At 35.6% G+C, this 24,996-nt stretch overlaps 1 protein-coding gene across 1 annotated transcript; it reads right to left on the minus strand.

The window, feature by feature from the left end:
* Positions 1–639: 639 nt before the first annotated feature.
* On the minus strand, positions 640–22,278 carry LOC131644080 (PWWP domain-containing protein 1-like). The gene is made up of 5 exons (XM_058914470.1): positions 22,042–22,278; positions 21,727–21,957; positions 20,720–21,652; positions 17,680–17,943; positions 640–2,760 (listed from the first exon to the last, which is right to left on the minus strand). Exons 2-5 carry the CDS (start codon positions 21,860–21,862, stop codon positions 803–805), a joined length of 3,291 nt encoding a protein of 1,096 aa, XP_058770453.1. The 5' UTR covers positions 21,863–21,957; positions 22,042–22,278; the 3' UTR covers positions 640–802.
* Between the last annotated feature and the right edge of the window lie 2,718 nt (positions 22,279–24,996).

Below are 24,996 nucleotides of genomic sequence, written 5' to 3' on the forward strand. Positions count from 1 at the left end.
GAGTCGTTCACAAGACTCAAAGCAAAAGGCTCAAAAGTAGCACCAAGTGTAAAAGTGCGTAGAACAGGTGAACGCTCACGATAACAGTTTTTAACCGCTCCCACTATATAAAGGGAAAAGTGCATCATTTTAGATATTAAAATTCATCTCACTCTGACGTTACTTCTCATTTTTTCATTGACTTAAATGTTAGAATATTAACCTTGCAAATCAGCTTTTTCTCTGTCACATCGAAAACTTATTCTATTGTGCCAAGATCTTATTTCACCGTTCATCGATCATTCTACTTCTACAACAAAACAGTATCATGTCTACTAAAATATTTTACTTTTATGAGGTGTAGCCTACTAATATAAATATTTCTTTTGGTTTAGCAAAGGAGAACAAACACCAAAGATCAACAGCGAAAACTAAAATCATTGAAAAAAATCTAACTATGGCATAACCATTCATCAAAGTCACACACAAGAAAACAAGAACAATGTCAAATAATGTCTAATATGTAAAGATACTACAAAGTTAAAACCAAAATTTGTCAAGAGAATCACCCATTTGAATAAGTTCTAAAATCTTAAAGCATTACTAAATATTGACATGAAACATAACAAGTTTCAAATTTGATATTAAACGCTGAAATAGTTCATATTAATATTTTGAATCTATTTCCATGAAAAAGAACATGAGAGGTAGTAAAGTTCAATCATGGAAAATCATTTGTAATAAGATCTCATTTTCAATACAGAGTACATTTACACATCACAAATCCAAACTTCTTCACAATCAACCTCGTCGCCACATTTCGTCAAAGTGGACGGTAGGGCACCTGGCCTAAATCCTTCAAGTTGGTCACAAGATCATGGCACCTTGTCAAAAGGTACATCATTTTCTTTGATATATCAACGATAGTTGTGGTAGCAGACACATCCGTGTTTATAAAATCGGTAGTATTTCCCGATGCAACATCAGAATTATGCAAATAATGTGGTGTATTTTCAGCCAAAGAAGGTTGAAAATTGACCTTTTGAATAGGCAAAGCCGAAGATAGTTGAGAATTGACCTTTTGAACGTTTTTAGTGTTAAAATCCATAGCAACACTAGGATGTGAACCATCGACTAGTTGCTCTCCCTTAGTAGTTTCTTCGCCAGCTAACGTGAATTTTACACGTTGAGTCTCTTTACTATTGCTCAGTTTACCAGTTCCCCGGCCTAACTTATTACCGGTAGATTTCTTCAGGATGGATTTGAGCTGGTTTATTGGCTCTGAAAGAGGTTGCTGTGCAGGATCCTTAATGTGCTTTGTTTCAATGGCATGATCAATATCTTCACTAGCCTTAGCAACTTCAGAGATATTATGCGACGAAAGTTCCAATTCCCTGAGGAAATACCTCACACCAGCAATTCCAAATAAGGATTGATTTGCTACAGAAAATTTATATGCTGCTTCTGCATTGTCCTTATGCATGAAAACAACTCGACAAGCAGACAAATTTGAAAAGACACGGAGACTTGATTTGTGTATACGCCCAAAACGACCAAACCTTGCCTTCAACTCTGCAATAGATGGAAGAGGTGCCATAGGAGGAAAATAGATGGCCAGCTCAGTCGGTTCAAACAGCTTAGTTAGCTGCTTAACTTCCCCGGTCGAGTTTGGTTTATCAATCTCAGGTGGAGCCAGTGTGGCTGGCTTCTTCTCTGCATCCGGTGCCTTTAACTCCTTGATTTTCTTCAATCTTTTCGCATCAATTTCTTCTTCGGGGTTAGTGAGAGCCCTTTTTCGCGCAACTTTGCTTGAATCATCAGCCTGAATAATCTGTCCTACAGGCTTAACTATCGGTGAAGCACTAGCATGATCATTAGTAGCATGAACTTCATCCACAGCATTCTTTGTTGATGGTGACGATAAAACCAAACTTTTCTGGTAAACATGAGATCTGTACCGCAAAACGAACTTGATAACAAATGAAGGCGTTCTTCCATTAATACCATGAAAATGATCTAAAGCAATTGTTTTCAATTCATGAAGAAGCTCTCTACACATGCGCGGCTGCTTACTGGCCGAAAGATCCACCTTGTTTGAGGGATGTGTAGATTTTTCAGAAGTTGAAGGCTTCTTTACATGGTCTAATGTAGGTTGTAAATTTGAACTCTTTCTCTTTTTTATAACAGCAGAAGTCTCGGAATTCAAATCATCTGCAGATCGCTTTTGAACATTTATCTTCTTCGGCACACCATCAACACTAACTTTACGATTCTTTAATTCATCGATTGTAATCAGAAGTTCATCACGAGGCCTTGATAGTATTGCATTTCCACCATGTTTAACATCAAGACGAGTTTTACTATCTAGATGGATAAAACGAGATGTCTCATCAATTAAGCTAGGCAATGCCATAACCACAAGCCTTTTATTAGCAACAGCTATAGGTTCAGTTCTCTTGGTCTTTTCTTTTGAAGAATCTTTTCCCTTCTCATGAAGATTATGCTTTGAATCTAAAGTAATTTCTTCTGATACAAAACCATTGTCATTTGGTTGAACTTGAACCTGATCTTTAGAAGCTACTTTGGATTTTATAGTTGAATCTGCAGAACCTGCATCTGGCATCTCTTCCTTCACAAAAGCCAATTGGTAAGAGTCACTGGCTTCATTTTGATGCTTAAATAGATACTTATGCTTCATGACATTGTCCTTAGCCTTAACAGATTTTGAAGTGTTCTCGGCACCCAAAGTTTCTGTCTCCGCCACCGGATGATTCGAAGAAACTAGAGAATAAAGCACAATAGCCATAACCATCAGAAGAAAAAAGAGAAATTATGAATAAATTGGAATGATTAATATACATATTTCTAAACTATTTCTCAAGTTCATATCCATAGGTATCACTTCTATATTTAATTTAAGAGTTCGGTATGAAAATGTAAAATTTTTAATTTTTAATTTCAACTTAATATTTTTGGGAACACTAAAACTGCTATTAAGTTTCTTTGAACCTTCTTCAATATTGTTACAAATTTTGTTTTAAATAGATAAATCTATAATTTAAAATACAATTAATTTCAAAATTTAATTTAAAAATTACTTCAAATACAATGTTTAAAAGATGCTTGTAATGTAATTGAAGATTATCTTAAGTTTTATTTATTTAAAATTTTGATCTTCAATTTAAAATAATTCATTTTTAATTCATGAACATAAATATAAATCAATTATGAGTTTTCATATATCTATATTACATCTAACTTAATAATTAACATTAAGCTTCAATAAGAAATAATATAATTTTTAATATGATTTAGAAGAATTAAATTAATTAAATAAGTTTTAGATATTTAGAATTTAATTTTTAATGCATAATAAATATTAATTAATTAATTTTTACTATATTTATTATTTATTAGTATATTTTAAAATAAAACTTTCTATTATAAATAAATACAATTACAAATAATTTTTAATGCGTAATAAATACAAATTAATATAAATATAATATAAATATAAATATTCAATTATTAATATAAGTTAAGAATTTTAATGCATAATAAATATTAATTAATTTCTATAATATTTAATATATTTCGAAATAAAACTTAAACCTAATTGAAAAGTGAAATTTAATTTAGATTCCAGTTTGTATGAATTTATGTGAAAATTTAAAAAAACATTGATGTTTATCTTAAGATAATGTATTTCAAATTCATGATAACAATTGTAACTTAATTTTTAATTTAAAATCTATGTATACTTCATCTATTTTTATACTCAATTTCTCTTTCTTTTTTTTGTATATATCTTTATCTTAAGATAGTGTATTGTATCCAACTTTTTATTGCTTGTTCAATATAATATATTTTAAAGAAGTTCCATGTTAGCTTTAGTTTTAATTAAATATTTGAAAAAATGAAAAGAAAGTTAGGGTTTAAACTTAAGGGAGACAAAATTATGTGAATCTATGAACGAGAGACTTTGAGAACTTCTTTCCTGGATTCTCATATATAGTGGCCTCTTATTGTTAAAATTGCGGTATGAAGAAAGCCCGGGAAGGAAAGAAATTGAATCTTCACGAGCACCTCATATAGTATAAAATCATGAAGAAACCTAAAAAAGATGAATGGATATGATATGGTATTCATAGGAGTGTAAAAGTTATGTTAGATCTTCAATCGAAAAATTCAAACAAACTAAAGTGTTGGTTAGATTTTCAGAATTATTATTTAGTGGACCCCAACCATACTAAACCAATAAAATATAGGTTAGTTTTGTTGGCCTAAAAATGGAGGACAAAATGGGAATTTGCTTCGCCACCCTTTGATTTTAACTTGATACTCGCCATTTTTTTAAATAAAATAATATGTTGAAAAATTTCCTCTCTCAAATGAAAATTTTCATAAGTCAAAAAGTCCAAAAATAAATAAAAAAAACAAAAAAAATGCACTGTCTAGATTTTTTTTTTAATTGGGAAATAAACATGTTTTTATCGGTATTTTTAAAAAATATAATATCCTACATGCGTTTATCAATATTTTTTAAAAATTTTAATTTCAATGAAAATACACATAGGATATTGTATTTTTCAAAAAATAACGATTAAAATGCATGTAAAAAAATGATATTTTATCTGATATTTCAAAAATGTTGGTAAAAAAACGTAACTTTAATAGAAAAATTGTTTATTTGTAAAAATTCGATAGAAGCTTAAAAAAATGCAATAAAAATTTCAAAATCTTTGAAAAATGATAATTTAAAACAAGATGTCAAGATAAAAAAAGGGTGTCATAATAAATTCTCCTAAAAATATAAGGTTTAAAAAAAGAACAAAATAAATTTTTATCTCTTATCTTTAGATCATGATTATTAATCTTATAATTAAAAAAAAAAATCTTATTAATTCTTTAATTTAAAAATAACTTACTCTAAATTAGTTTGATGCATTCAATTTCATTTAAATGGCGTTAAAATACACAAGATATAAGTCACATATATATCAATTAATCAATAAATCTTAAAAATTAAAACTCACTTGTAATAAAAAAGAGAGGGAGTATAGCTTATGCGTCGGCATTTCCATTTTGACTTCTTGTTTTTTTCCTAGCCTTTATAACTTTTCTATTGTCGAACAAAATTAAGATTCTTCCAATCATCCATTTACTATGTAGCATAATGGATACTAAACTTAGGGTCTTAATCATCAATCTTCTTCCAAAATTCAGGTACCTTCTTTTCTTCCTTTTATGCTATTACTCTTCTTTATTCTCTAACAATTTGAATTTGAATTTAAACCCTAATTTTTAATTTTTCACAATTTCTCATCTAAATTGAATATTGAAAAGATGGTGATCTTATACCTAAAAAATGGCATTATATATTGCTTGGAACTAATTCAGATGGGAATGGAGCCAACAAATTATTTACATCACGTAAGAGACTGAGAAGGAAACTAGACGGGGATTGTTTACTTGGCCTAAAAAGAAAATGATCAGATGGAAATAAAGGTGGGGGAGCGCTTGGACGAAGTGGGTCGTCCAAAGCTTGCGAAGCAAGGTGGTCGCCCAAAGAACGTTGGAGTTCGTCCAATTGGGGCTTACGCCCAAAACCAACGACATGTCTAATGTAACACATGTGGTTTTGTAGATGTCTTGGGAGAAATAATTCCCCTAAAGATTGAGGGATGACTTTGTCTCTTCTGTTCCATGCTTTCGAGAGGAGTGGGAAAACTATTTCCTTGCTTTCTAGCCCATGTCTAGATAATTCTCTATAAATGTCATAATTTGAGGATAGAAAGGGGGATCACGAATTTTCGACAGACACATGGAGAAAGAGTATCTCACGATTCCTGCATGAGTAAGCTTTCACCATTTCCATTCACCCTAAGCACACTAGGATCACTCAAAGGTTAGGTGGACACCCTTATTGCACTTTAGTAAGCACGAAGATCATTGGCCATCCACTGAAGTCACGCAACAGTGCCTCTTGCATTCTACGCGAGTTGGCTTTCACATTTCTACTATACATTTAGCAAGTGCAATTTGCACCCCATGTGGGGTTCGTAAAAACTAACTTGGGTCACACTCATCTTTAGCACACAAGTCGTTTCGGTTATCTCCCAAACATAATGAGAAGGGAGGGCATTGTAACACCCACTAGAATGGCCACATTCATTCACACCATAACATAGGGATTTCGTGTTGGCAGAGAATCAAGCTCCTTTAGTTGGAGATACGCTTGACAGGTCATGTCATTGGATGACGTAATTGCCATCCCCCACACAATTCGAGAAAGAAGTCAGAACCTGGAATCATTTTCTTTGTAAAGGGTACCACAGATATACATCCTCATGGAAACAATCACACGGTCGTCACGGTGCAATGTGACGATTGGGTTATAAAGAGTGTATTGATTGACTCAATGAGCTCAACAGATGTCATATCCTATGACGCATTTGAAAAGCTTCGATTAGATCCATATGACATCCAGGTGTTACAAGATTTGCTAATTGGGCTCTCAGGCAAACTCGTGCATGTAAAGGGCCACATAATCCTCAAGACCGTATTCGAGATAAATGAGAATGCAAAGATGATCAGGGTCAAATATCTTGTGGTAGACGTTGATTTTCATACAACATCATCGTGGGTGGCCTTGCCTTGAATATCTTGGTTGCCACCTTATCGACCTTATATCTACCTAAGTATGAAGTATTTGTTTCTCAACAAGTGTGCCAGGATAATCCAAGGTGATCAGGAGGTCGCCCAAGAATGTTATCAGGATAGCCACAAGATAAGGAGGGCGAAGATGGTCGCATTCTTCGTTTACAACCAGACGCGTAAGAAGAAAATTCTATAAACTTGTATCCTAAGATAGACCACGAGAAAGAAAGTTTCACACCCACGGAGAATATAAACGAGGTCCATATCGAGACACAAGATTTCTAAACCACCAAGTTAGGTACCTCCTTGATTGAAACTCAAGAGGAAGATTTGATATCCATGGTCAAAAGGAACATTGATTTATTTGCATGGACCCCTTCGAACTTGGTTGGGAAATAGGCCAAGGTAGTATGCCCTTGTGAAGCATGTGGCGCGGAGAAAGCGCAAATTAGGCGAGGAGAATAAGGTGGCGATCGATGAAGAGGTTGAGGAGTTGAAAAACATAGGTGTGGTCTTGTTTCGAAAGGGGTCAAATAAATGGCACATGTGTGTCGATTTCACTAATTTGAACGCATCGTGCACTAAAGATTTGTATCCATTACCCAACATTGACTGACTGGTTGACGGGTCTTCCGATCACATGACTCTAAGCTTCATGGAGGCCTACTCTTGTTATAACCAAATAAAGATGCGCCTAAGACGATGTTCATGTCCAACCATGGCAATCACTACTACAATGTCATGTTGTTTGGATTGAAAAATGCAGGCACCACCTATCAAAGGCTAGTGGATGCGATATTCTTTGACCAAATATGACGCAGTCTTAAGGTCTACATCGACAATAGGAAGTCATTGTAAAGACTTGGAGGACATCTTGAAATCAGTATAAAGATACAACATGCATCTAAACCCTTCCAAGTGCTCCTTCAAGGTTCAGGCGAGAAAATTCCGGGAATTTATGGTAATTAGAAAAGGGATCAAGGATAATCCTAACAAATGTTAGGCGGTCATTGACATGAGAAGCCCATCCAGCGTCAAGGAGGTTCAGCATTTAATCGGCTTCTTGGTCGCCCTATCACGCTTTCTTTCATGTGCATGTGACAAAGTGTTGCACTTCTTCGTCACTCTATAGAAGAACAAGAAGTTTGAGTGGACGAACGACTGTGAGTGGGCGTTCATAGAAATCTCCTTAGTGATACAACTCATTCTAACGCACCCTGAGGCGGACACGCCTTTGTACTGATATGTATTTGTCAACGAAAGGGAGATGAGCTTACTCGTTCAAGAGAAAGACATAGGGGAATAACTAGTCTATTTCGTGAGGAGAAATATCATAAAATTGAGAAGTTAGTGTTGGTGGTCGTGACCAGTGCAAGGAAATCAGACTATTTCAAGGGCCATCGTCTAATGGTCAAAACCAATTACGTCATTCGCCAAAACATGAAGAAACCTGATATGGCAGATAAGATTGTATCTTTGTCAGTTAAGCTAATCAAGTACAATATCCATTTCGTGCCCAAAAGAAGTATAAAATCTCTATTGTTAGGTTTCTTGGTGGAATTCAGCTCACTCGTGGGCGATGAGATCTTATAATCACTAACACTACATGCGGACAACGCCTCGAATTTAAAGGGCAATGGTGTCGATATAGAGTTTGAAGGTCCATCCAAGCTCTTATTAGAGCAATGTCTCAAATTCAAATTCAAATTCAAAGTCAACAACAATCAAGTTGAGTATGAGTCCTTCGTCGCTGGTATGAACCTCGCCTTAGAAATGAGTGCTTCGAGTCTTAAAGCCAGGAGTGACTCGCAAATGATTGCAAGCAAGGTCTCTGGAGAGTATCAGGCGAAACAGGCCTAACTGATCAGATATCTCGTAAAGGTACGAAACTTATCTAATCGTTTTAAAATCTTTAGAGTAATATTATATGTACCCTGGGGACAAAACTCTCGAGCGGGTTTCCTCTCAAAGCTCGCTAGCACTAAGAAACTCAATCATAATCAGACGGTCATACAAGAGAATTTAGTTGCTCCCAATATTAAAACGAAATAAATAAATATCATTGAAGTCGCCCAGCCCTTAAGTTGGATGGCGCCCATAGTATAATACCTAACCACAGACGAGTTACCTTATGAAGAGTCAGAGGCGAAGAAGATTTGAAAGCTAGCAGCAAAATACACCGTGGTGTTCGGGAAACTTTATAAACTGGGAAAATCATCCCCATACTAAGATGTATGGGGGAGAATGAGCCCATCCTGGTCCTTGTAGAAATCCACTAGGAACATGGGGTAGCCAAATCAGCAGTGACCCTTCGCTCACAAGTTGAGGGCAACCTATTGTTAGCTTACCCTGATGAAAGATAATGTAGAACTTATCAAAAAGTGTCACAAATACTATAGGCATTCCAATTTACATCACGCGCCAACTGAGACTCCTTCATTCTGTCACATTGCATTGGCCATTCTTATCACGGAAGCTGAGATTCTTCATTTTTCCCTAGTAAGGGCGGAGTTTTAAATGAAGCACTTTGCCTTCTTGACTATTAGATATTTACATGTGGGCGTTCATTGAAGGATCTTCACCGCCTATAAGGTAATACACGTTGGACCTTCCCTAAAAGATCCTTGTCGCCCTACGAGGCAATATAAGTTGAACTTTCATTGAAGGATCATTGTCGTCTTACGAGACAAAACACATTGGTCCTTCACTGAAGGATTCATATTGTCGTACGATAGACCTTCACTGAAGAATCTTTGTTGCCCTATAAGAGAATATATGTTGGACCTTCACTAAAGGACCCTTATTGCCTTTTAAGGCAATATATGCTAGACCTTCAGTAAAGGATCTTTGTATCTATGAGGCAATATACGATAGACCTTCACTGAAGAATCTTTGACACCCTACAAGACAATACACGTTGGACCATCACTAAATGATCTTTGTCGTCGTACAAAGCAATATATAATGAATTTACAATGAATGATCATTGTCACCCTATAAGACAATATACGTAGGACCTTCACAGAAGGAACAGAGCATAGGAAACTCTAACCTTAAGGGATTTGCCTCAAGCGAAAACCTGACACACCTGAGACAACATAAACTGTGAGAGCTAAGGGACAAACTACGACAAATCCAAACAACGTGAAATTAATTGCAATGAATGCTTCGAAACCCGAAAAGCATGATTGCCAAATAGGGTATGTATCAAAGTAATACCCAACAATCTCGCCTCCTAAAGTATTCCTAGAGGGATTCGCCTCTAACTTTTCTTTAGGGACTCGTCCCAAGTATCTTCTGGGGAACCGCAAAGTATTTAGGACGAAAATATGCTCTAGTTAAATTACTTCGACCTTGGACAATGGACTAAAATAGTTTGTTGGGCCTAAAAGGAAAATGATTTATGATGGAAATATGGGAGGTGAGCGCTTAAAAGAAGCAGGTTGCCCAAAGCGTACAAAGCAAAGTGGTTGCCCAAAGAATATTGGAGGTTGCCCATTGAGCTTAAGCCCAAAACAAACGACATGTCTCGTGTAATACATGCAGTTTATAAGGTGCCATATGAGAAATTGCCAGGCAATATGAGAAAGGGGAAAATTGTTCCTCGCACGATTGAGGGATGACTTGCTCTCTTCAGCTCCACGTTTACAGGAGGATTAGGAAATCGTCTCTTGGCTTTCTAACCAAGGTCTAGGTAATCCTCTGTAAATTACTTGATTCTCTGTAACCAAGGTTTTCAACACACACACACAATAAGATAGTCTCACGACCCCGAGTAGGCTTTCACCACTTCCACTAACCCTAAGCACACTTGAATCCATCAAAGGTGAGGTGGTCACCCTTATTGCACTCTAGTAAGCACATAGATCATGGGCCATTTGTTGAAATCACGCAGCATAGGATCGTGTACATTTAGCAAGCTTTCATCTTCTATTATAGATTTAACAAGTATTGTAGATGTAACAAGTGCAAAAATGATTTTGATTGGGATTAAGGTAAAGTTTCAATTTAGGTGAGGTTTTTACCTAATTTACTTCTTTGTTTTTGTTATTTCTTGAAGTATGTTCTAATAAACCCTTATAAACTTGCTTTGTTGTAAAGATGCTTGGTTAAGCCGTTGGTTTCACGGTATATCGTTACGAAAATTGGATGGAATTTATACGTGAGCACTTCTTAATTAATGCCAATGTCAGATGGACTCAAGTATTGACTTTGACTACCCGATTTTGATGACAAAAGACTAATTTGGAGCAAGTTAATTAAACTAAAGGACTAATATGAATTGGTTTTTAGTTAAGAGACTAATATTAACCCCGACTTAAAGATAAGAGAAAAAATGTTTTGGCATGATAATTATCTTTCACAAATGAAAATCATTTTTGTGGCTGCTATTAAAAAAAATACGGGGCTTTTTTTAAAAATAAAACTTATGTTGCTACCTTAAGCATTAAAATAATTTCAATCATAAGAGTACAATAATCTAAAGTTACAACAATCTATTGTTACAAACTTCAACACACACAACTTCAAATTACAAACTAGTTCACGTGAATGCAATCCAAAATACAAGTTAACAAAATTCTAAATACAGATTAAATAGATGACTTGATAGTCTACTTAAATTACTTGATAGTTCACTCAAATGACTTGATAAACAAAATTAACAAATTATAAATTCAAACAATTTCATTGACCTTCATTATTGGCTCACCATTTGAAAATATAATAAACACAAAGTTAAAATGTTGAATTTATTTTCAACTTGTATAAATCAAATTAAATTTAACTTTAGATTGTCTTCTTCATTCATAATGCCATGTCATTTTTCATCAACTCCAATATCAATCATATTTAATCCAACAATATATAAAAAATGGCAACATACACAGAATTCATGCAGGATTATGATGTAAAAAAAAGTTGTACTCCCTCCAGTTTAAAATGACCGTTCTTTAAGATTTTTACGCAGATTAACAATGCAATAGTGTTGTGACATTACATTGCACTTTTATTAAATTAATCTTATTAATGTGATGGAAGTAGTGTGCAGAGCAATAATTAAAAGACACAATTGAAAAAATAATAATAATTACTATATTGAAAAGTGAAAATGACATTCATTTTAGAACAATTTTTTTCTCAAAAATGACAGTCATTTTAAAACGGATGGAGTAACTTTTTATATTGATTTCGAGTTGATGTAATTCATACATCTGTATTCAGAAATCAATCGCCTTGTGTTTCCTTATCCAATCTTAGGCACAAATCAACTTTACTGGAATTCAAACAACTACTAAATTGATAAGTATTCGGCCCATCAATACTAAAACGTGACTTGAATGAAAATGTCGACATTAGTATTACCAATATATCTCTAGTCATGCGTGAAATGACATAACGCATAATATTCTAATATTCTAATAGGGAATCATAAATATATAATGAAGTAGTGAAACGAGGTTTTCATACATAGGAGCAAGTTTCTGCTATAATGAAGAAGGGGTGAGCCTGCAAGATTAGGCCTTCAACGCCGAAGTTAATTACAAAGTCAAAAGTATTATGAGAGGGAATAAATTGAATATTTGAAATGGCGTAATTTGATCTTTACATAGCATGGCGGTTAAAAATGTTCACGTGTAACTTGATGCCTTGTGTGGATAACTGTTTGATTAGATTTAGATATCAACACTGAGAGATGTGATTGAGGGCATGATTGTGTGCCCACGCAGAGACAAGGGTCCACATGTTCAATGTGCCTTCCTCTTCAACGCTTCTTAGTAGGCCTTCTTTGAGAGATGTGATTGAGGGCATGATTGTGTGCCCACGCAGAGACAAGGGTCCACATGTTCAATGTGCCTTCCTCTTCAACGCTTCTTAGTAGGCCTTCTTTGTTGGCCTTACAGACAACCCAGAACAATTGCCCCTAAGCTCTTTTTCCTACGTCGTAGAGCAAGGGCTTTACCAAATTTGTTTTCAGTTCATGATCAAGTGGAAGGATACAGAAGAGTCTTGATAGGATGTCGATGTCTTTGCATCGAATTCCTTCTTGTGATTAGCAATGTTTCCCATGTATCTCTCAACATGTATCCTTATGTCTAACAGTAATGATTCGTTTTAATACTAGGATTTTTGAGTGCTCTTGAACTTTGTACGGCAAAATCTCAATTGTTGGTGATGCGGTTTGCACTTCTCAACGTCGGGGATCGAACGGTTTGCCTTCCCTAAAAAATATATAAGGAGTTCTGGAGTTATCATGTTCTTATCGCCATCTATGACTCTTGGAAAGCTTTTCTCTTACTTTTGCAGCCTTCTTTAATCTCCATACAATGTCTGGGCCATCAAGTTCATCTTCTCAAGGGAATGATTGAGTCTGAACTCTTTTCTTTTCACATATGCTTGTTTTATTAAGGTATATATAGAGGAGAGCCATGGGTTTCAAATCTTTATGATTTGTGCTTTGGTGAATTGTATTGTTATATACTACTTTCGGTAAGACGCGAAGTTTTTCTTTGCGTTGACCTTGTATTTTTCACATGGACAACCTTCAACACGAAACCCGAAAAGCAACAGAAGATAACTTTGTTAAGTGGTGGATCATGAGACTTAGCATATTGTTTCCATCTTCATCGGCAAATGAGGCCTATATCACGCCTTTAGTGAAGTGTGTCCCCAATCAGACTAGGGAGTGTTTCCTCCCAAAGAGCATAAGAGGATTTGCAAAAATTATGAGGGTTATGTCATTGCTCTTCACGAATGCCTGTTTTCTTTGATAGGCTTATATCTCCCATTCAATGACTTTGAAATGTGCATTTAGAACAACCTAGTTATCGCATCTTCATAATTATACTCAGTGAGCTAGGTTTATATTAAAATTTTCTAATATTGGTGTTAATACAAGAAAGGTGTATTGTCTTTAATACTTTTACACATTTTTAAAGCCCAACAAAATTTTGTTGATTCTGCTCAGGGGTAACGTTTAATCTTCCTTAGGCAGAGTACCAAAATGTTCGAGGTTTTTTCGAAAAGTGTGAAGCACTTCAAGGACATGTACTTCCTGATTAGCCCCCTTACTAAGGTGGCTCGTGCATATATTTGCAACATATGTTCTTAGACGCCTCATCAGTGTTCAAACAGGTTCTCGCGATAGTCATTCCTTGGCAGATATTAGGTCTTATGTCAATAGATTGGATGATTTGTCCCATATAGAAATTTACATGAAAAGAAAATTGGTAGCCTTCTTCGATGATTTTGGGCTATAAGGTTGCCCCCTTTCTTGCAGTTGTTGATGTCATGTAAGCTTTTGGGAGAATCCTGCGTATGGGGCCCTTTGAGTTTGATCATGGTTACCATTCCTATCTCGATTTTAGTGGAAGTTTGAGATTCTCTGGATCAAGCTGTGGTAGAAAGTACTCTATGTTTGTCGTCAAAATCGTAACTAGAGAGCCAAGTTACTAGGCATGTTGTCGAGGTAACTTAAGGGGGAGGGATGTCTATTCAACATCAAACGCTCAATCAAGACACGTGTTACTAGTGTTTGTACAACATCGAATGTGGTTGCATTGATTCCTTTACTTCTGGATCGTCTTGGCCCTTGACGAAGGAGGGAGTTTCAATCCTTCATTCCTGAGGAAGACTACATATGTTTTTCAAGCAAGGATGAGGTCGCTCATTAAGAGGAGTTGGCTGAACTGACATACCAAACTCGTCAAACATCGATTGTGTTGGCCTTTGGTGTTGTTGGCAGGGGAGATGTCTTATTGCCTAACTGTGTTGGCCTTTAGACAATATGCGACCTTAATATGGAGGCAATCCTTACCTTGCAAGCGGATTTTTATAGGTTGAGTTAAGCTCAACCCAAATTGTATAATCATATGTTTATGTCATATATTGTCTGGTGTGGGCTCGTAACAAATACAAATATGCTTCGTTTGATATTTTGCATTGGGAAAAAAGAAGTCTACAAAGTATTGAGTCTTTCCTTGTATAGCTAGCTAGAGATAATTGGCCATACATATGTCTATAATTTCATTCGAGTCAACTTTTAATACAAATAACCAGATACTAATCAATTTCATAATTGTTTGAATTACACAATAGTTTTTGAAGCGTTGATATAAATCTAAAATTGGATAAGAAAATTCAAAGTAAATTTACAAATACAAGTGGATGAAATGCAACAACTTGAAGCATGAACAAAAGTTTACAATATTTTGAATGGATTGTGTATGTTACAATTTTTAAAATGATTGAATTTTGCATTACAGGTGGCGTAATTAATAATGATGGTTTTGAGCATGAAAGTCAATGAAACTTTTAAAATTTGAAATTATTTTTGTTTGTCAAATCATTTGAGTGAATTATCAAGTCATTTAATTGAATTATCAAATCATCTAATTAATTTGTATTTATAATTTATTTATCATTTAATTAGTTGTTTTATTTTGAATTACTATATCATTTAATTAAAGATTTGAAGTTCTATATGCTAAAGTTTGTAATTTTGAATTGTTAGAATTTTGTAATCCCTTTGTCGAGATTGAGGGTAGGTGCAATTGTGGTAGAGGTTTGGCACGGAGTTAGGATATAAAGCAACATATCACCTATTTGATGATAAAAAGAAAACTAGTTAGGGTTATGTTCCAGATATTTGATTCACATAATATTTCTTATTCTTAAAAAAGAAAAGTTGAACATAAGTGATGAAAACAATTAGTTGATATTGTGGATGATAATTTGGTGTAAAAAAATATAAGATGCTTGGATTAAAAACACCATTGAGTGGTTGTGTAGAGTGCAAACTGAGGTCGACTTAGGGGTGGTAAAATGGTTTCGATCCGTCGGGCATGCTCGTTTTGTCCACACATTTTTGTAGGATGGGTCAAGATTTTAGACACGCACCCTATAATATGTATGTCTCGTCCCGCCCCATTTTTTTGCGAGATTTTGCAGACGCATACGTTGACATGAAAATTTGTAATTTTTAAGCTTAAAAGATACAATGCTTGTGGGTCCGCCCAGCCCTGCACTCATTTTTTACAAGGTGGGGCAGGGTTTTAGGCTCGCACTCTCAACAAAGCTCGCCCCACCCCTTCCCATTTTTTAGCGGGCTTTTACAAGACAGACCTAAACAGGGCAGGCATGGCATGTCTATTTGCCAGGTTCATCGTCTTCCCAACTTCATGTGTCTGATGTTGCCCTAAAGCCCCTTCTGCCTTGAAACCCCATATGGTTTCTTAGGAGGCCACTCAGACCTCTCATTGCTTCCTCTATATCCAAACCATGTTGCTAGGCACACTTGGGACGGAAAAATAACATAAATCTTTTAATTACTCTTTTAAACATTTGTGTTATAATATTTAACAATGAATTTATTTTTTGTAGTACTATGATGCATTAAACTATATCAGTCATGGTAGAAAGATTGCAAAGCTGACGCAGCCTGATGAGTCATGGTTTCAAGATGTCATGCGGCTATATGGGTTGCAGGATTTATGCAAGACTGATTATGGTTTGTATTAACCATGACTTATTGTCTGCTTTTGTGGAGAGATGACACGCAGAGACGTCGTCATTTCATCTTCTGATCGTTGAGATGTTGATCACACTTGATGTTTCATGCCTTCTACATCTTTTGATCCATGAAAAATTGTTAAACTATTCCAGAATCACCAAACATAAGGCAATGGATATGACGGTGACTTATTTGGGAGTTGAACCAAGAAAAGCTCGGTAGGACTTAGATGACACTAGAGGATGTCATTGTACTCCGCATGGTTGTTGATGAGATTTTTGCAGCATACTTTGATCATTTAGAGTCATAAGATGTATGTTGTGTATCAGCTTCTCGTCCATGAAGTATGGTATACGGCTACATCTAATGGTTTTATATAGTGTCACGTCCTTACATGACACCAGACGCAAAAAGGATCCCCGAGATCAACTCATTAAGAGATCTTAGAGGAGAAACAGACAAGGACATACCATGTCATTGATGTATTACTGATATGTCACCATATTGTGGCTATTAATGTGAATATGAGGAAGGTACTCCTCAAATGGCCATTGTACATCATGTGTTGCAATATCAACGACATAGGAAGAACAGGGGCACGAGATATACATAATAATGGGATTTTATTTTGTATATTTTGAAATTTTATATTAAGGATTGTAGTTAGATTGATTATAACATTATGTATTTGATGTTTTGGTATTCTATTTTGATCTTTTTATTGAATGATAAATGTGTATGATTTATTGTTGGATTGATTTATAAACGACTCATAACGTAAGGTTTATTTAAAAATGACAATTTTTCTAACTTATTGTCAAAGGTGAAATTTTTTGTCATGGGATTAATTCGAATATTGAAATCCGAACTTATGATACGGAGATGGGAATCCATACCAATTTTGTACAATAATGGGGTGCCTCCGTCATCAAGTCATTTTGTTGTAGATTTGGAGCGTTCGGATTTTGAAATCCAAAGTATAGGAAGAGCGTTCGGATTTTGAAATCCAAAGTATAGGAAGGGCGTTTTGGAGTTTCCATAAGGTGTGATCACTAGATGTAGTAGTGAGCACCATCCATTTTTTTTAATAATGCTAAGGTAGCCTTTTTTAAAAGGTTAAAAGTGAACGTAAATGAACAGAAAAATCTATTATGGTGTGTCCTACGTGGTTCCATTAGTGAATGAATACTTTGAGGGGGGGATTTTCTGTGTTCATTTTCACCTTTTAATTCAAAACTGCCACATTTGTTCAGTCTGTTACATGTATCCATAGATTTGTATAGGAAACACAATGTGACAGTTACACAACTTGTGTATGCTAACAGAGATTCGTTACACTAACTAAGATTTCCTTCTATCTTTACTATTATGTAAATATTTAACTACTTATTAGATGATTAAAGAAGAAAATTAAAGGGGACCAAACATAATAAAGAAATTTTTGAAAAACTGTAAAAAAAAGTCAGCTTGTAAAAAAAAACACATAATGATATCCAAAAATAAAGTAGAAGATGGGAAAGAGCATATACCGCCGCTAGCAGAATATCGCAGAGGCTGAACAAGCCGATTAGCCTGGGAAATAGAAGGGAGCAGTAACTGCTTTTCAAAAGCTTTGACACCAGTCCCATCATGCAGCTTAAACACTGCCTGTCGAAGAGCAAACACGGCAGCCTTGTTCTTAGAGAAGCTACAGCTTTGATGATCACCGCCGTATGGAGCAACGGCCAACTGCTTGATGAAAGCAACTGTTTCCTTCCTGGTCTGAGCTTTGGAATAGATTCCAGGGTCATAGTCTGGCACGTGAACATAAGAGTACCCATCACATTCGGGGGCAAAATTGAATAAAGATAATCAAAATGTGTTATATTTTATATTATTTTTTTATTTGTTATATCATTTTTTATTTATGATTTAAATTGAAACTTAAACAAATTGTAGTGTTATATAGATAGATATAAATTCCAATAGCATGGTTTTAAATGAGTATATGGTATCTCAAAGAGAAAGAGGAATTAAAACAGGCTAAAAGGTTAAGATAGGCTTTGGCAGTTAACACAAGAACAAAAAGAAAAAAAGAAAATCTATTTTGATCTTATCCTATATGAATGTAAATACACAACCTTTGTAGTGAATGAACAAAAAGGAAAGAGAAAAGCTATTTAGATCTATCCTATGTGAATATAAAATTCACAACCTTTTTTGCAAATGCTTTGAGAAAATATTCAGTTTCAATTTTTGTTTTCACTATTAATTAAAAACTACCACATTGTTTTCAATCTGTTAACTGTATCCAGAGATTTGAATGGAAATACTGAAAACAACATGACAATTAAGCAAATTCTGTGTGCTAAAACAGAGATTCTTTACTATGATTAAGATTTCATCCTATGTTTTACTAGAATATAAAGATCAAACTGATAAGATGATCATAATGTGTTGTGTCATTTTTTTATTTATTGATTCAATTTGAAACTTAAAACAAATTCTTAAATTGTATATATTCCAATAGCATGGTTATGGGCTTATGGCATCTCAAAGAGAAAGAGGAAATAAGAAAGGCTAAAAGATTAAGGTAGCCTTTAGCAGTTAATACGTGAACAAAAGGGAAAGGGAAAACCTATTTTGATCGATCAATGTGAATGTAAATTCGCAACCTTTTAGTGAATGCTTTGAGAAAATAAATTCAGTTTTCAGTTTTTTGTTTCCACGGTTAATTTAAAGCTACCACATTGTTTTCAACCTGTTAACTGTATCCATAGATTTGAATACGAAGTACTGAAAACAAGAAGACAGTTACGCAAATTCTGTATGCTAAAACAGAGATTCTTTACAATAGTTAAGATTTCCTCCTATCCTTACTAGAATATAAAGATCTAACTGATTAGATGATTAAATAAGAAAATCAAAAAAAAACTTGAACATACTGCCTTTCACTTGAAAACTAATCTAACCAAATTTTACCAACATCCCTATCGTAATCGAACCAAATCAGTTAGAATTCTCAATGTTGCCCGTGATTCTCTTGGAATCAATGAGAAACATTTTATTTGAATGAATCATTACACTGGGTTAAATTTATCTATAGTCTTCTTGTAGATCTTTTTTATAACATGCTACTATAGCAGGTTAAGCCTGGGACTGACAGACATATGTCAGTCAGTTTGTTAGGGTGGTTCAACTCTTTCTAACTGTGTCAGACAATTTGTTACAGGGTTCTACTACAGTACATTAGACCTAGAGTAAGCTCTTATGGGCTTGTTGTATGTTAGTCTTGATCTACTTTTTCAATAGTCCCCCTCAAGCTAAAAAGAGTGTGACTAGAGTCACACACAACCTAAGATCATCAAATCTTGAAGGAGGCAAAGCTTTGGTGAGAATGCCAGCACGTTGAGAATGATCGGTTACTTGAGTGACTCTAAGTTACTTGCTTGTTGAGCACATTTTCTCTCACGGAGAATAAGTCCATTACCATGTGCTTGGTACCGGCAAGAAGAACAGGATTGTGTGCAATGCCAATGGTGCTCACATTGTCACACAAAATGGCAGCAATGAGGTGTGGGATACCAAACTCAGTAAGAAGTGATTAGACCCAAAGCATTTTGAGGTAGGAAATGCAAGGCTTATGTAATCTGCTTTAGTACTAGACCTTTAGATGACGTTGTCTCTTAGCTCGCCATGAGACCAAGCTAGGACCCATGAAGATACAAGCACCAGAAGTTGATCTTCTGTCACCAAGATCAAAACCCCCGCCAACATCAAAATAGTGTTTGTATCCTATGACGCGACATAGTATATCCTTGGAGATTGTGGATTGAATCCAAGCAACCAGGAGTTGGTCATGTTGCTTACAAACTTCAAATTCTTTGGAGATTGAGTTGATTCTATATTTGCAATTGTTATCAAGATAATGATGGAGCTTGTGAGCTTTGATATTTAGCTCGACTTGCTGGCACCATACTAGCTAGTTCTCAGCATCGAGCTTCTCATAGATAGCAAAAAAACGAAGGATGTGAGGAAGAAGAATGTAGTAACATCAAGGGTGTTGGTGGTGGCATAGGTGTGAGCCTTGCGTCTGAGTTAATGGACGATACACTGAATCGTTGCAAGGCTCAATTGATACCATGATAGAGTACTTAGTGTTGCTCATGATTCTCTTAGAATCTATTAGAAATTGTATGCTTATTAGAATGAATGAAACATTAAGCTTATTAGATTGAATGAACCATTACACTAAATTAGATTTATTTATAAATCCTCTTTGATGACTTGCTATAGTAGAATAAGCCTGGGATCGACACATGCCAATCAATTTATTAGGGTGATTACAACTGTTTTCAACCGTGTTAGACAGTTTGTTACAGGGTTCTAGTACATTATGTATATAATAATCTCTTAAAAGCCTAATGTTAGTAGTCCGACAAAATCTTAATCTACTCCTTTATTAAAACCTAATAAAAACTTTGAAGTAGCATATTGGTGATAGTGTAAGGAAGGCAAAATGTCGGTATTCACTAAAAAAACATATGATGATATCCAAAATTAAAACAGAAGATGAGAAAGAGCATATACCACTAGCAGGATGATTTAATTGCTGAACAATCGGATTAGCCTTAGGGTTAGAAGGGCACAATGGTTGCGCTCCAACAGCCTCAACATTAGTCTCTTTATGCATCTTAAACATTGATTGTCGAAGAGCAAGCGCAGCAGCCTTATTCTTAACAAAGTTACAGCTTTTGCGATCGATGCAATGACAAGCAATGGCCAATTGCTTCATAAAAGCAAGTATTTCAGGGGGTCCAAAACCAGTCTTCTCCTTCCGGTTCTGAACAACAGGCTGAACAAGAGAACTAGCCTGATGATTAGAATGACGCACTGGTTCCGCTCCAACAGCCTCAGCATGAGTCTCATCATGCAGCCCAAACACTGCTCGTCGAAAAGCAAAAACAACGGCCTTACTCTTAGCAAAGTTACAGCTTCTGTCATCGCCACCATGTGGAGCAACAGACAATAGCTTGATGAAACGAAGTGTTTCGGAAGGTCTAAAATCATTTTTCGCCTTCCTGATCTGAGCTTCAGAATAGACTCCAGAGTCATAATCTGGCACTTGAACAGAAAAGTACCCTTCAACACTGGTTGAAGCAAAATTATCAGGATACCTACATCTACACATCAGGCCAAGAGCACTTCTCCTACTTGCTTCATCAACTGCATCTTCCACTGCATTGGAGAAAGCTTTTGAGCTTAACTGCTTCGATTTCTCATCAAAATTCACATCAAAGGGGATAAGTTGAGTTGGATCAAACCAACCGTAACTGCTATCACCAAAGAAAGCCACCAACACAAACCCTTCCTTCTTCAAAAGCCGCGCTGAAGATGATGCAAAAGCCTCATTGTATATGAATCCAGGCCACCACGGATACGATTTCACCTTTCCCCAAACCAAATCCCCGTCTTCGAAATCGTGTCCTAGACTTCTCACCATTCCACTATCTCTCTCAGAACCTACACAATCACCAAACTCAGATAACAGACTTACCATCAGAAACCACGAAATTTCACTACTTAGGTTACTCTACCTGACACGTGCGATTCGGCGTGGTTGTTGATTAGGTCGGACCGGTCAACGGCGGAAGTGAGGGTTGCAATTCTCGCATCGTCCTCAGAAAAAACCCTAACCCTAGACTTTTTCATCGAATTGAGCGCTGGCAACATGGAAATGCGAGTGTCGCAAGGCGAACGAAGCTCCGGCGACGAAGTGATAGCTTGACGGTTATCGAGAATCGAACCGACTAGCGGTGATTTGGTATCTGTGACGGTGGGTGGTGAGTGATGTATAAAGAAAGAGATGGTAAATGGAGAAACTAAAAAAGAATAAGGAACCAGAAACGTACCATATGTGTGAGATGGAAAATCTACTTTCTCATGTGAGACCAAAACGAGTGAGCTTGTGAATGTAAAAGCTGAATTAGATGTTAAAACGCATTCTCGAGAGAATGGGCGAGAGAGCGGAAAATGCTTTTGAATTTGGGATCCCTAGATCCTCACCTCACCATTTTTCTATTTTTTTTAGCCAAAAATTATTATTAGATGCATATCCTAAATTGATTGAGTTTAATTAAATACACATTAAAGTTGTCCTCAATCAAAAATTGGTTTTGGTACACTTTGGTGCTACTTGTTAAGGTTCAATCTTATCTTCGTTGGTGTGGAAGTCTTAGATATTTAAAATGACCAAAAAGTTTATTAACTCTAATTTTATTGACCGAAAATAAAATAAATAAATAATTTATAGTTGAATAAAAAAAGTATAAATTCAACATTTGTTGTGGTGATCTGTGGTTCTGAATTTTTGATGTGGTGGAGATGATGTTGACCTACAAGGTTAACAATTAACACTCAAGTTAATATGTGAGTGGAAAGTAATGTTTGAACGAGAAAGGGTTTGAATATTTGTGAAGTTGTGCGCTTTCCTCTTCAATTATGAAAAGTTGTTGGCAACAGAATGTGAATGGAATGGCATGAGACACGGCCAGACGTCAGATTGATATAGGTAGTTGGCATGGCATTCGTGTCAAGGATTATTTGTTCTACATTCAGTGCTTTGCTATTTGACTATTGAGCCTTTTTATTTTGGGTCTTGCGAGCAACCCGAAATAGTTGTCCCCTAAAACCTTGTTTATGCTCTGCAAGGCGAGGGTTTGTGAGGCATATTCTTACCCGCCCAAGAAACCTTAACTTGGAAATAGGTGTATTAAATGTCTTTTTCTAAGAGGTAACGATTCGATGGGAATGATTGATATGTGTCTCTAAGCTAGGCAGTAATGGAATTTCCTCTTATTTAAAGTGCTCAAATGTTTTTTGAACCATTTTCGAAGAGATCTCAATTGTTGGTGGCGTGGTGTAATTGTACGGTCCTTAACACTCGAATAGGGTATAGAGGGAATTTAAAGTGTCATTTTTACCTTTTTTTAACAACCTGAAAAAAGAGTATTTATGCATCCTTTATCGTACTATTTTGAAAGCGTTCTTGTTCTAATGTTAGATCAAGTTCAGTCAACTTTGTTCATTGGCATTGGTGTTGCATGTTTGATTTCTTCTTCATCTGAGTCCCAAGCTTCAACATTCTTCTTTTGTTCTTGTTCCCTTTTTATATGGTTTTGAATATAGTATGTGTTTGATCTTATATCCTCTTTCCTTAGAGGTTTTCTTTCTTGCTAGTGTTTTCTCTCGAGGGTGACAGTGTTTGAGCTTACAAACTATATTGCATCTTCATTTGTTTATTTTCACAACATGCTTAGATAATTGATATTGTGTCAACCTTGACCAAAAAGACCGATAAGGATTTCTCAAGCGACTGGGTGGATCCATACATATTAGGGATTGTTTATGCTTTTGTTCATGGAGATGTTTTTGACCAAACTATGGCCGATATGAGTCCCGCAAATGATTAGGGAGTGTTTCCCTCATATGACCAAACTATGTGCGAAGTATGTCATATTTACTTATTGGCTTTGCAAGCAACATTGTAACTACACAATTAAAACCCTGCATTTATATATATGTTCTTAAAAAAGTGAATGAATATGTTGTGTTATGAACTTCATGAGGTTCTATAATAGGAACAATAACATGAGCTATCAATGGACAAACCACAAAATATGGTTTTATTGATGGAGCATGTAGAGGAGCAATTGGAGTTTACATTGCAGCCATAGAGTTTATGAGTTGTGCAGGCAACATTGGAACTACACAACTAAAACCCTGCCTCTCTATATACTCTACTGCCACAATTATGAGTACATGTTCACGGTGTGTTTCAATTTTGAGACTGATGTACACTGTCAATTGAAAAACATGAATATCAAAAACTCTTTTATCTTCATACCATAAAGACTTATTGAAATAAACATTATTTGGAATGCCATGTCAAACACGCAAATATTTCTTATGTGTACGGATATAAATATACATAACATGTTTTGTACAAAGAAGTAACATCAAATTTAAATTGAAGTCTATCTCCGGCTTTGAAGTTATTGGCTTTGCATAACTTATTCCATCCATATCCTAACTTCATGCGTCGAGGGTCTCCAAATGTTAACAGCGGCTTCGAAGAATTCTTCCCGTTGTCACCACACAACATAATATATTCGTATCCATTGTATCTCAGTACGGTTGCAAATTCATCCTGCAATTTTTACAATCCAAATATAAATTATTTGTTGATGTTATAGTATATGATATGTTGAAACACAAATTAAAATAGCCAAGTGAAAGACAACTCAACTAATTTTGGCAGATCAATGCTGAACGAGCTAAAAATGACGTCAAACACATATATGTCCTTATGAAGAACATATCTACTGTGAAATCGCGATAAATCTTATGGTCTCACTACCTCCTTAATAGATAAAATACCATAGTTGTTGTTACCATAATAACCGACTGTCAACAGAACTTCAGGAGGTATATTGTAATAAAATTCAATACAATTCCACCCACTTAGGGGTGGAAAAATGGGTCGGGGCCCGTCATCCGCCAAGATATGGCAGGTTGGGACTTTGAGTCCGCCTACCCGTTTAGCCCGCCCCGCCAAAACTGAAAAACCCGCAGGCTGAATTGATAATGGGACGGGGTTGGCCCGCTAGCCCGTTAATTTTTTTTATAAAAAATTCCATTTTAAAAAAATCCATCTCTAAAGAAATAAAATGGTCCAGCCCAAGTTCCAACTTCCAAGCCCTATACTGATTAACCATGATCTCAATTTCATTTCACATAAACAATTTCTCTGTCTCACTGAACAAACAACAACACAGCTGCTACTACAGCTACTCATGTGCGACTAC

The sequence above is a fragment of the Vicia villosa genome, linkage group LG1 (genome assembly GCF_029867415.1).
Source record: "Vicia villosa cultivar HV-30 ecotype Madison, WI linkage group LG1, Vvil1.0, whole genome shotgun sequence".
Taxonomy (NCBI): domain Eukaryota; kingdom Viridiplantae; phylum Streptophyta; class Magnoliopsida; order Fabales; family Fabaceae; genus Vicia; species Vicia villosa.

Excerpts from the sequence above, each read along its gene's own strand:
- LOC131644080 (XM_058914470.1), bottom strand. The coding sequence starts at position 21,862 with ATGTTGCCAGCGCTCAATTCGATGAAAAAGTCTAGGGTTAGGGTTTTT. Across the intron at positions 17,944-20,719 it reads ATTAAATCATCCTGCTAGTG|ACTATGACCCTGGAATCTAT; the intron begins GTATATGCTCTT and ends TTCACGTGCCAG. Across the intron at positions 2,761-17,679 it reads GCGATATTCTGCTAGCGGCG|TTTCTTCGAATCATCCGGTG; the intron begins GTATATGCTCTT and ends TTTATTCTCTAG.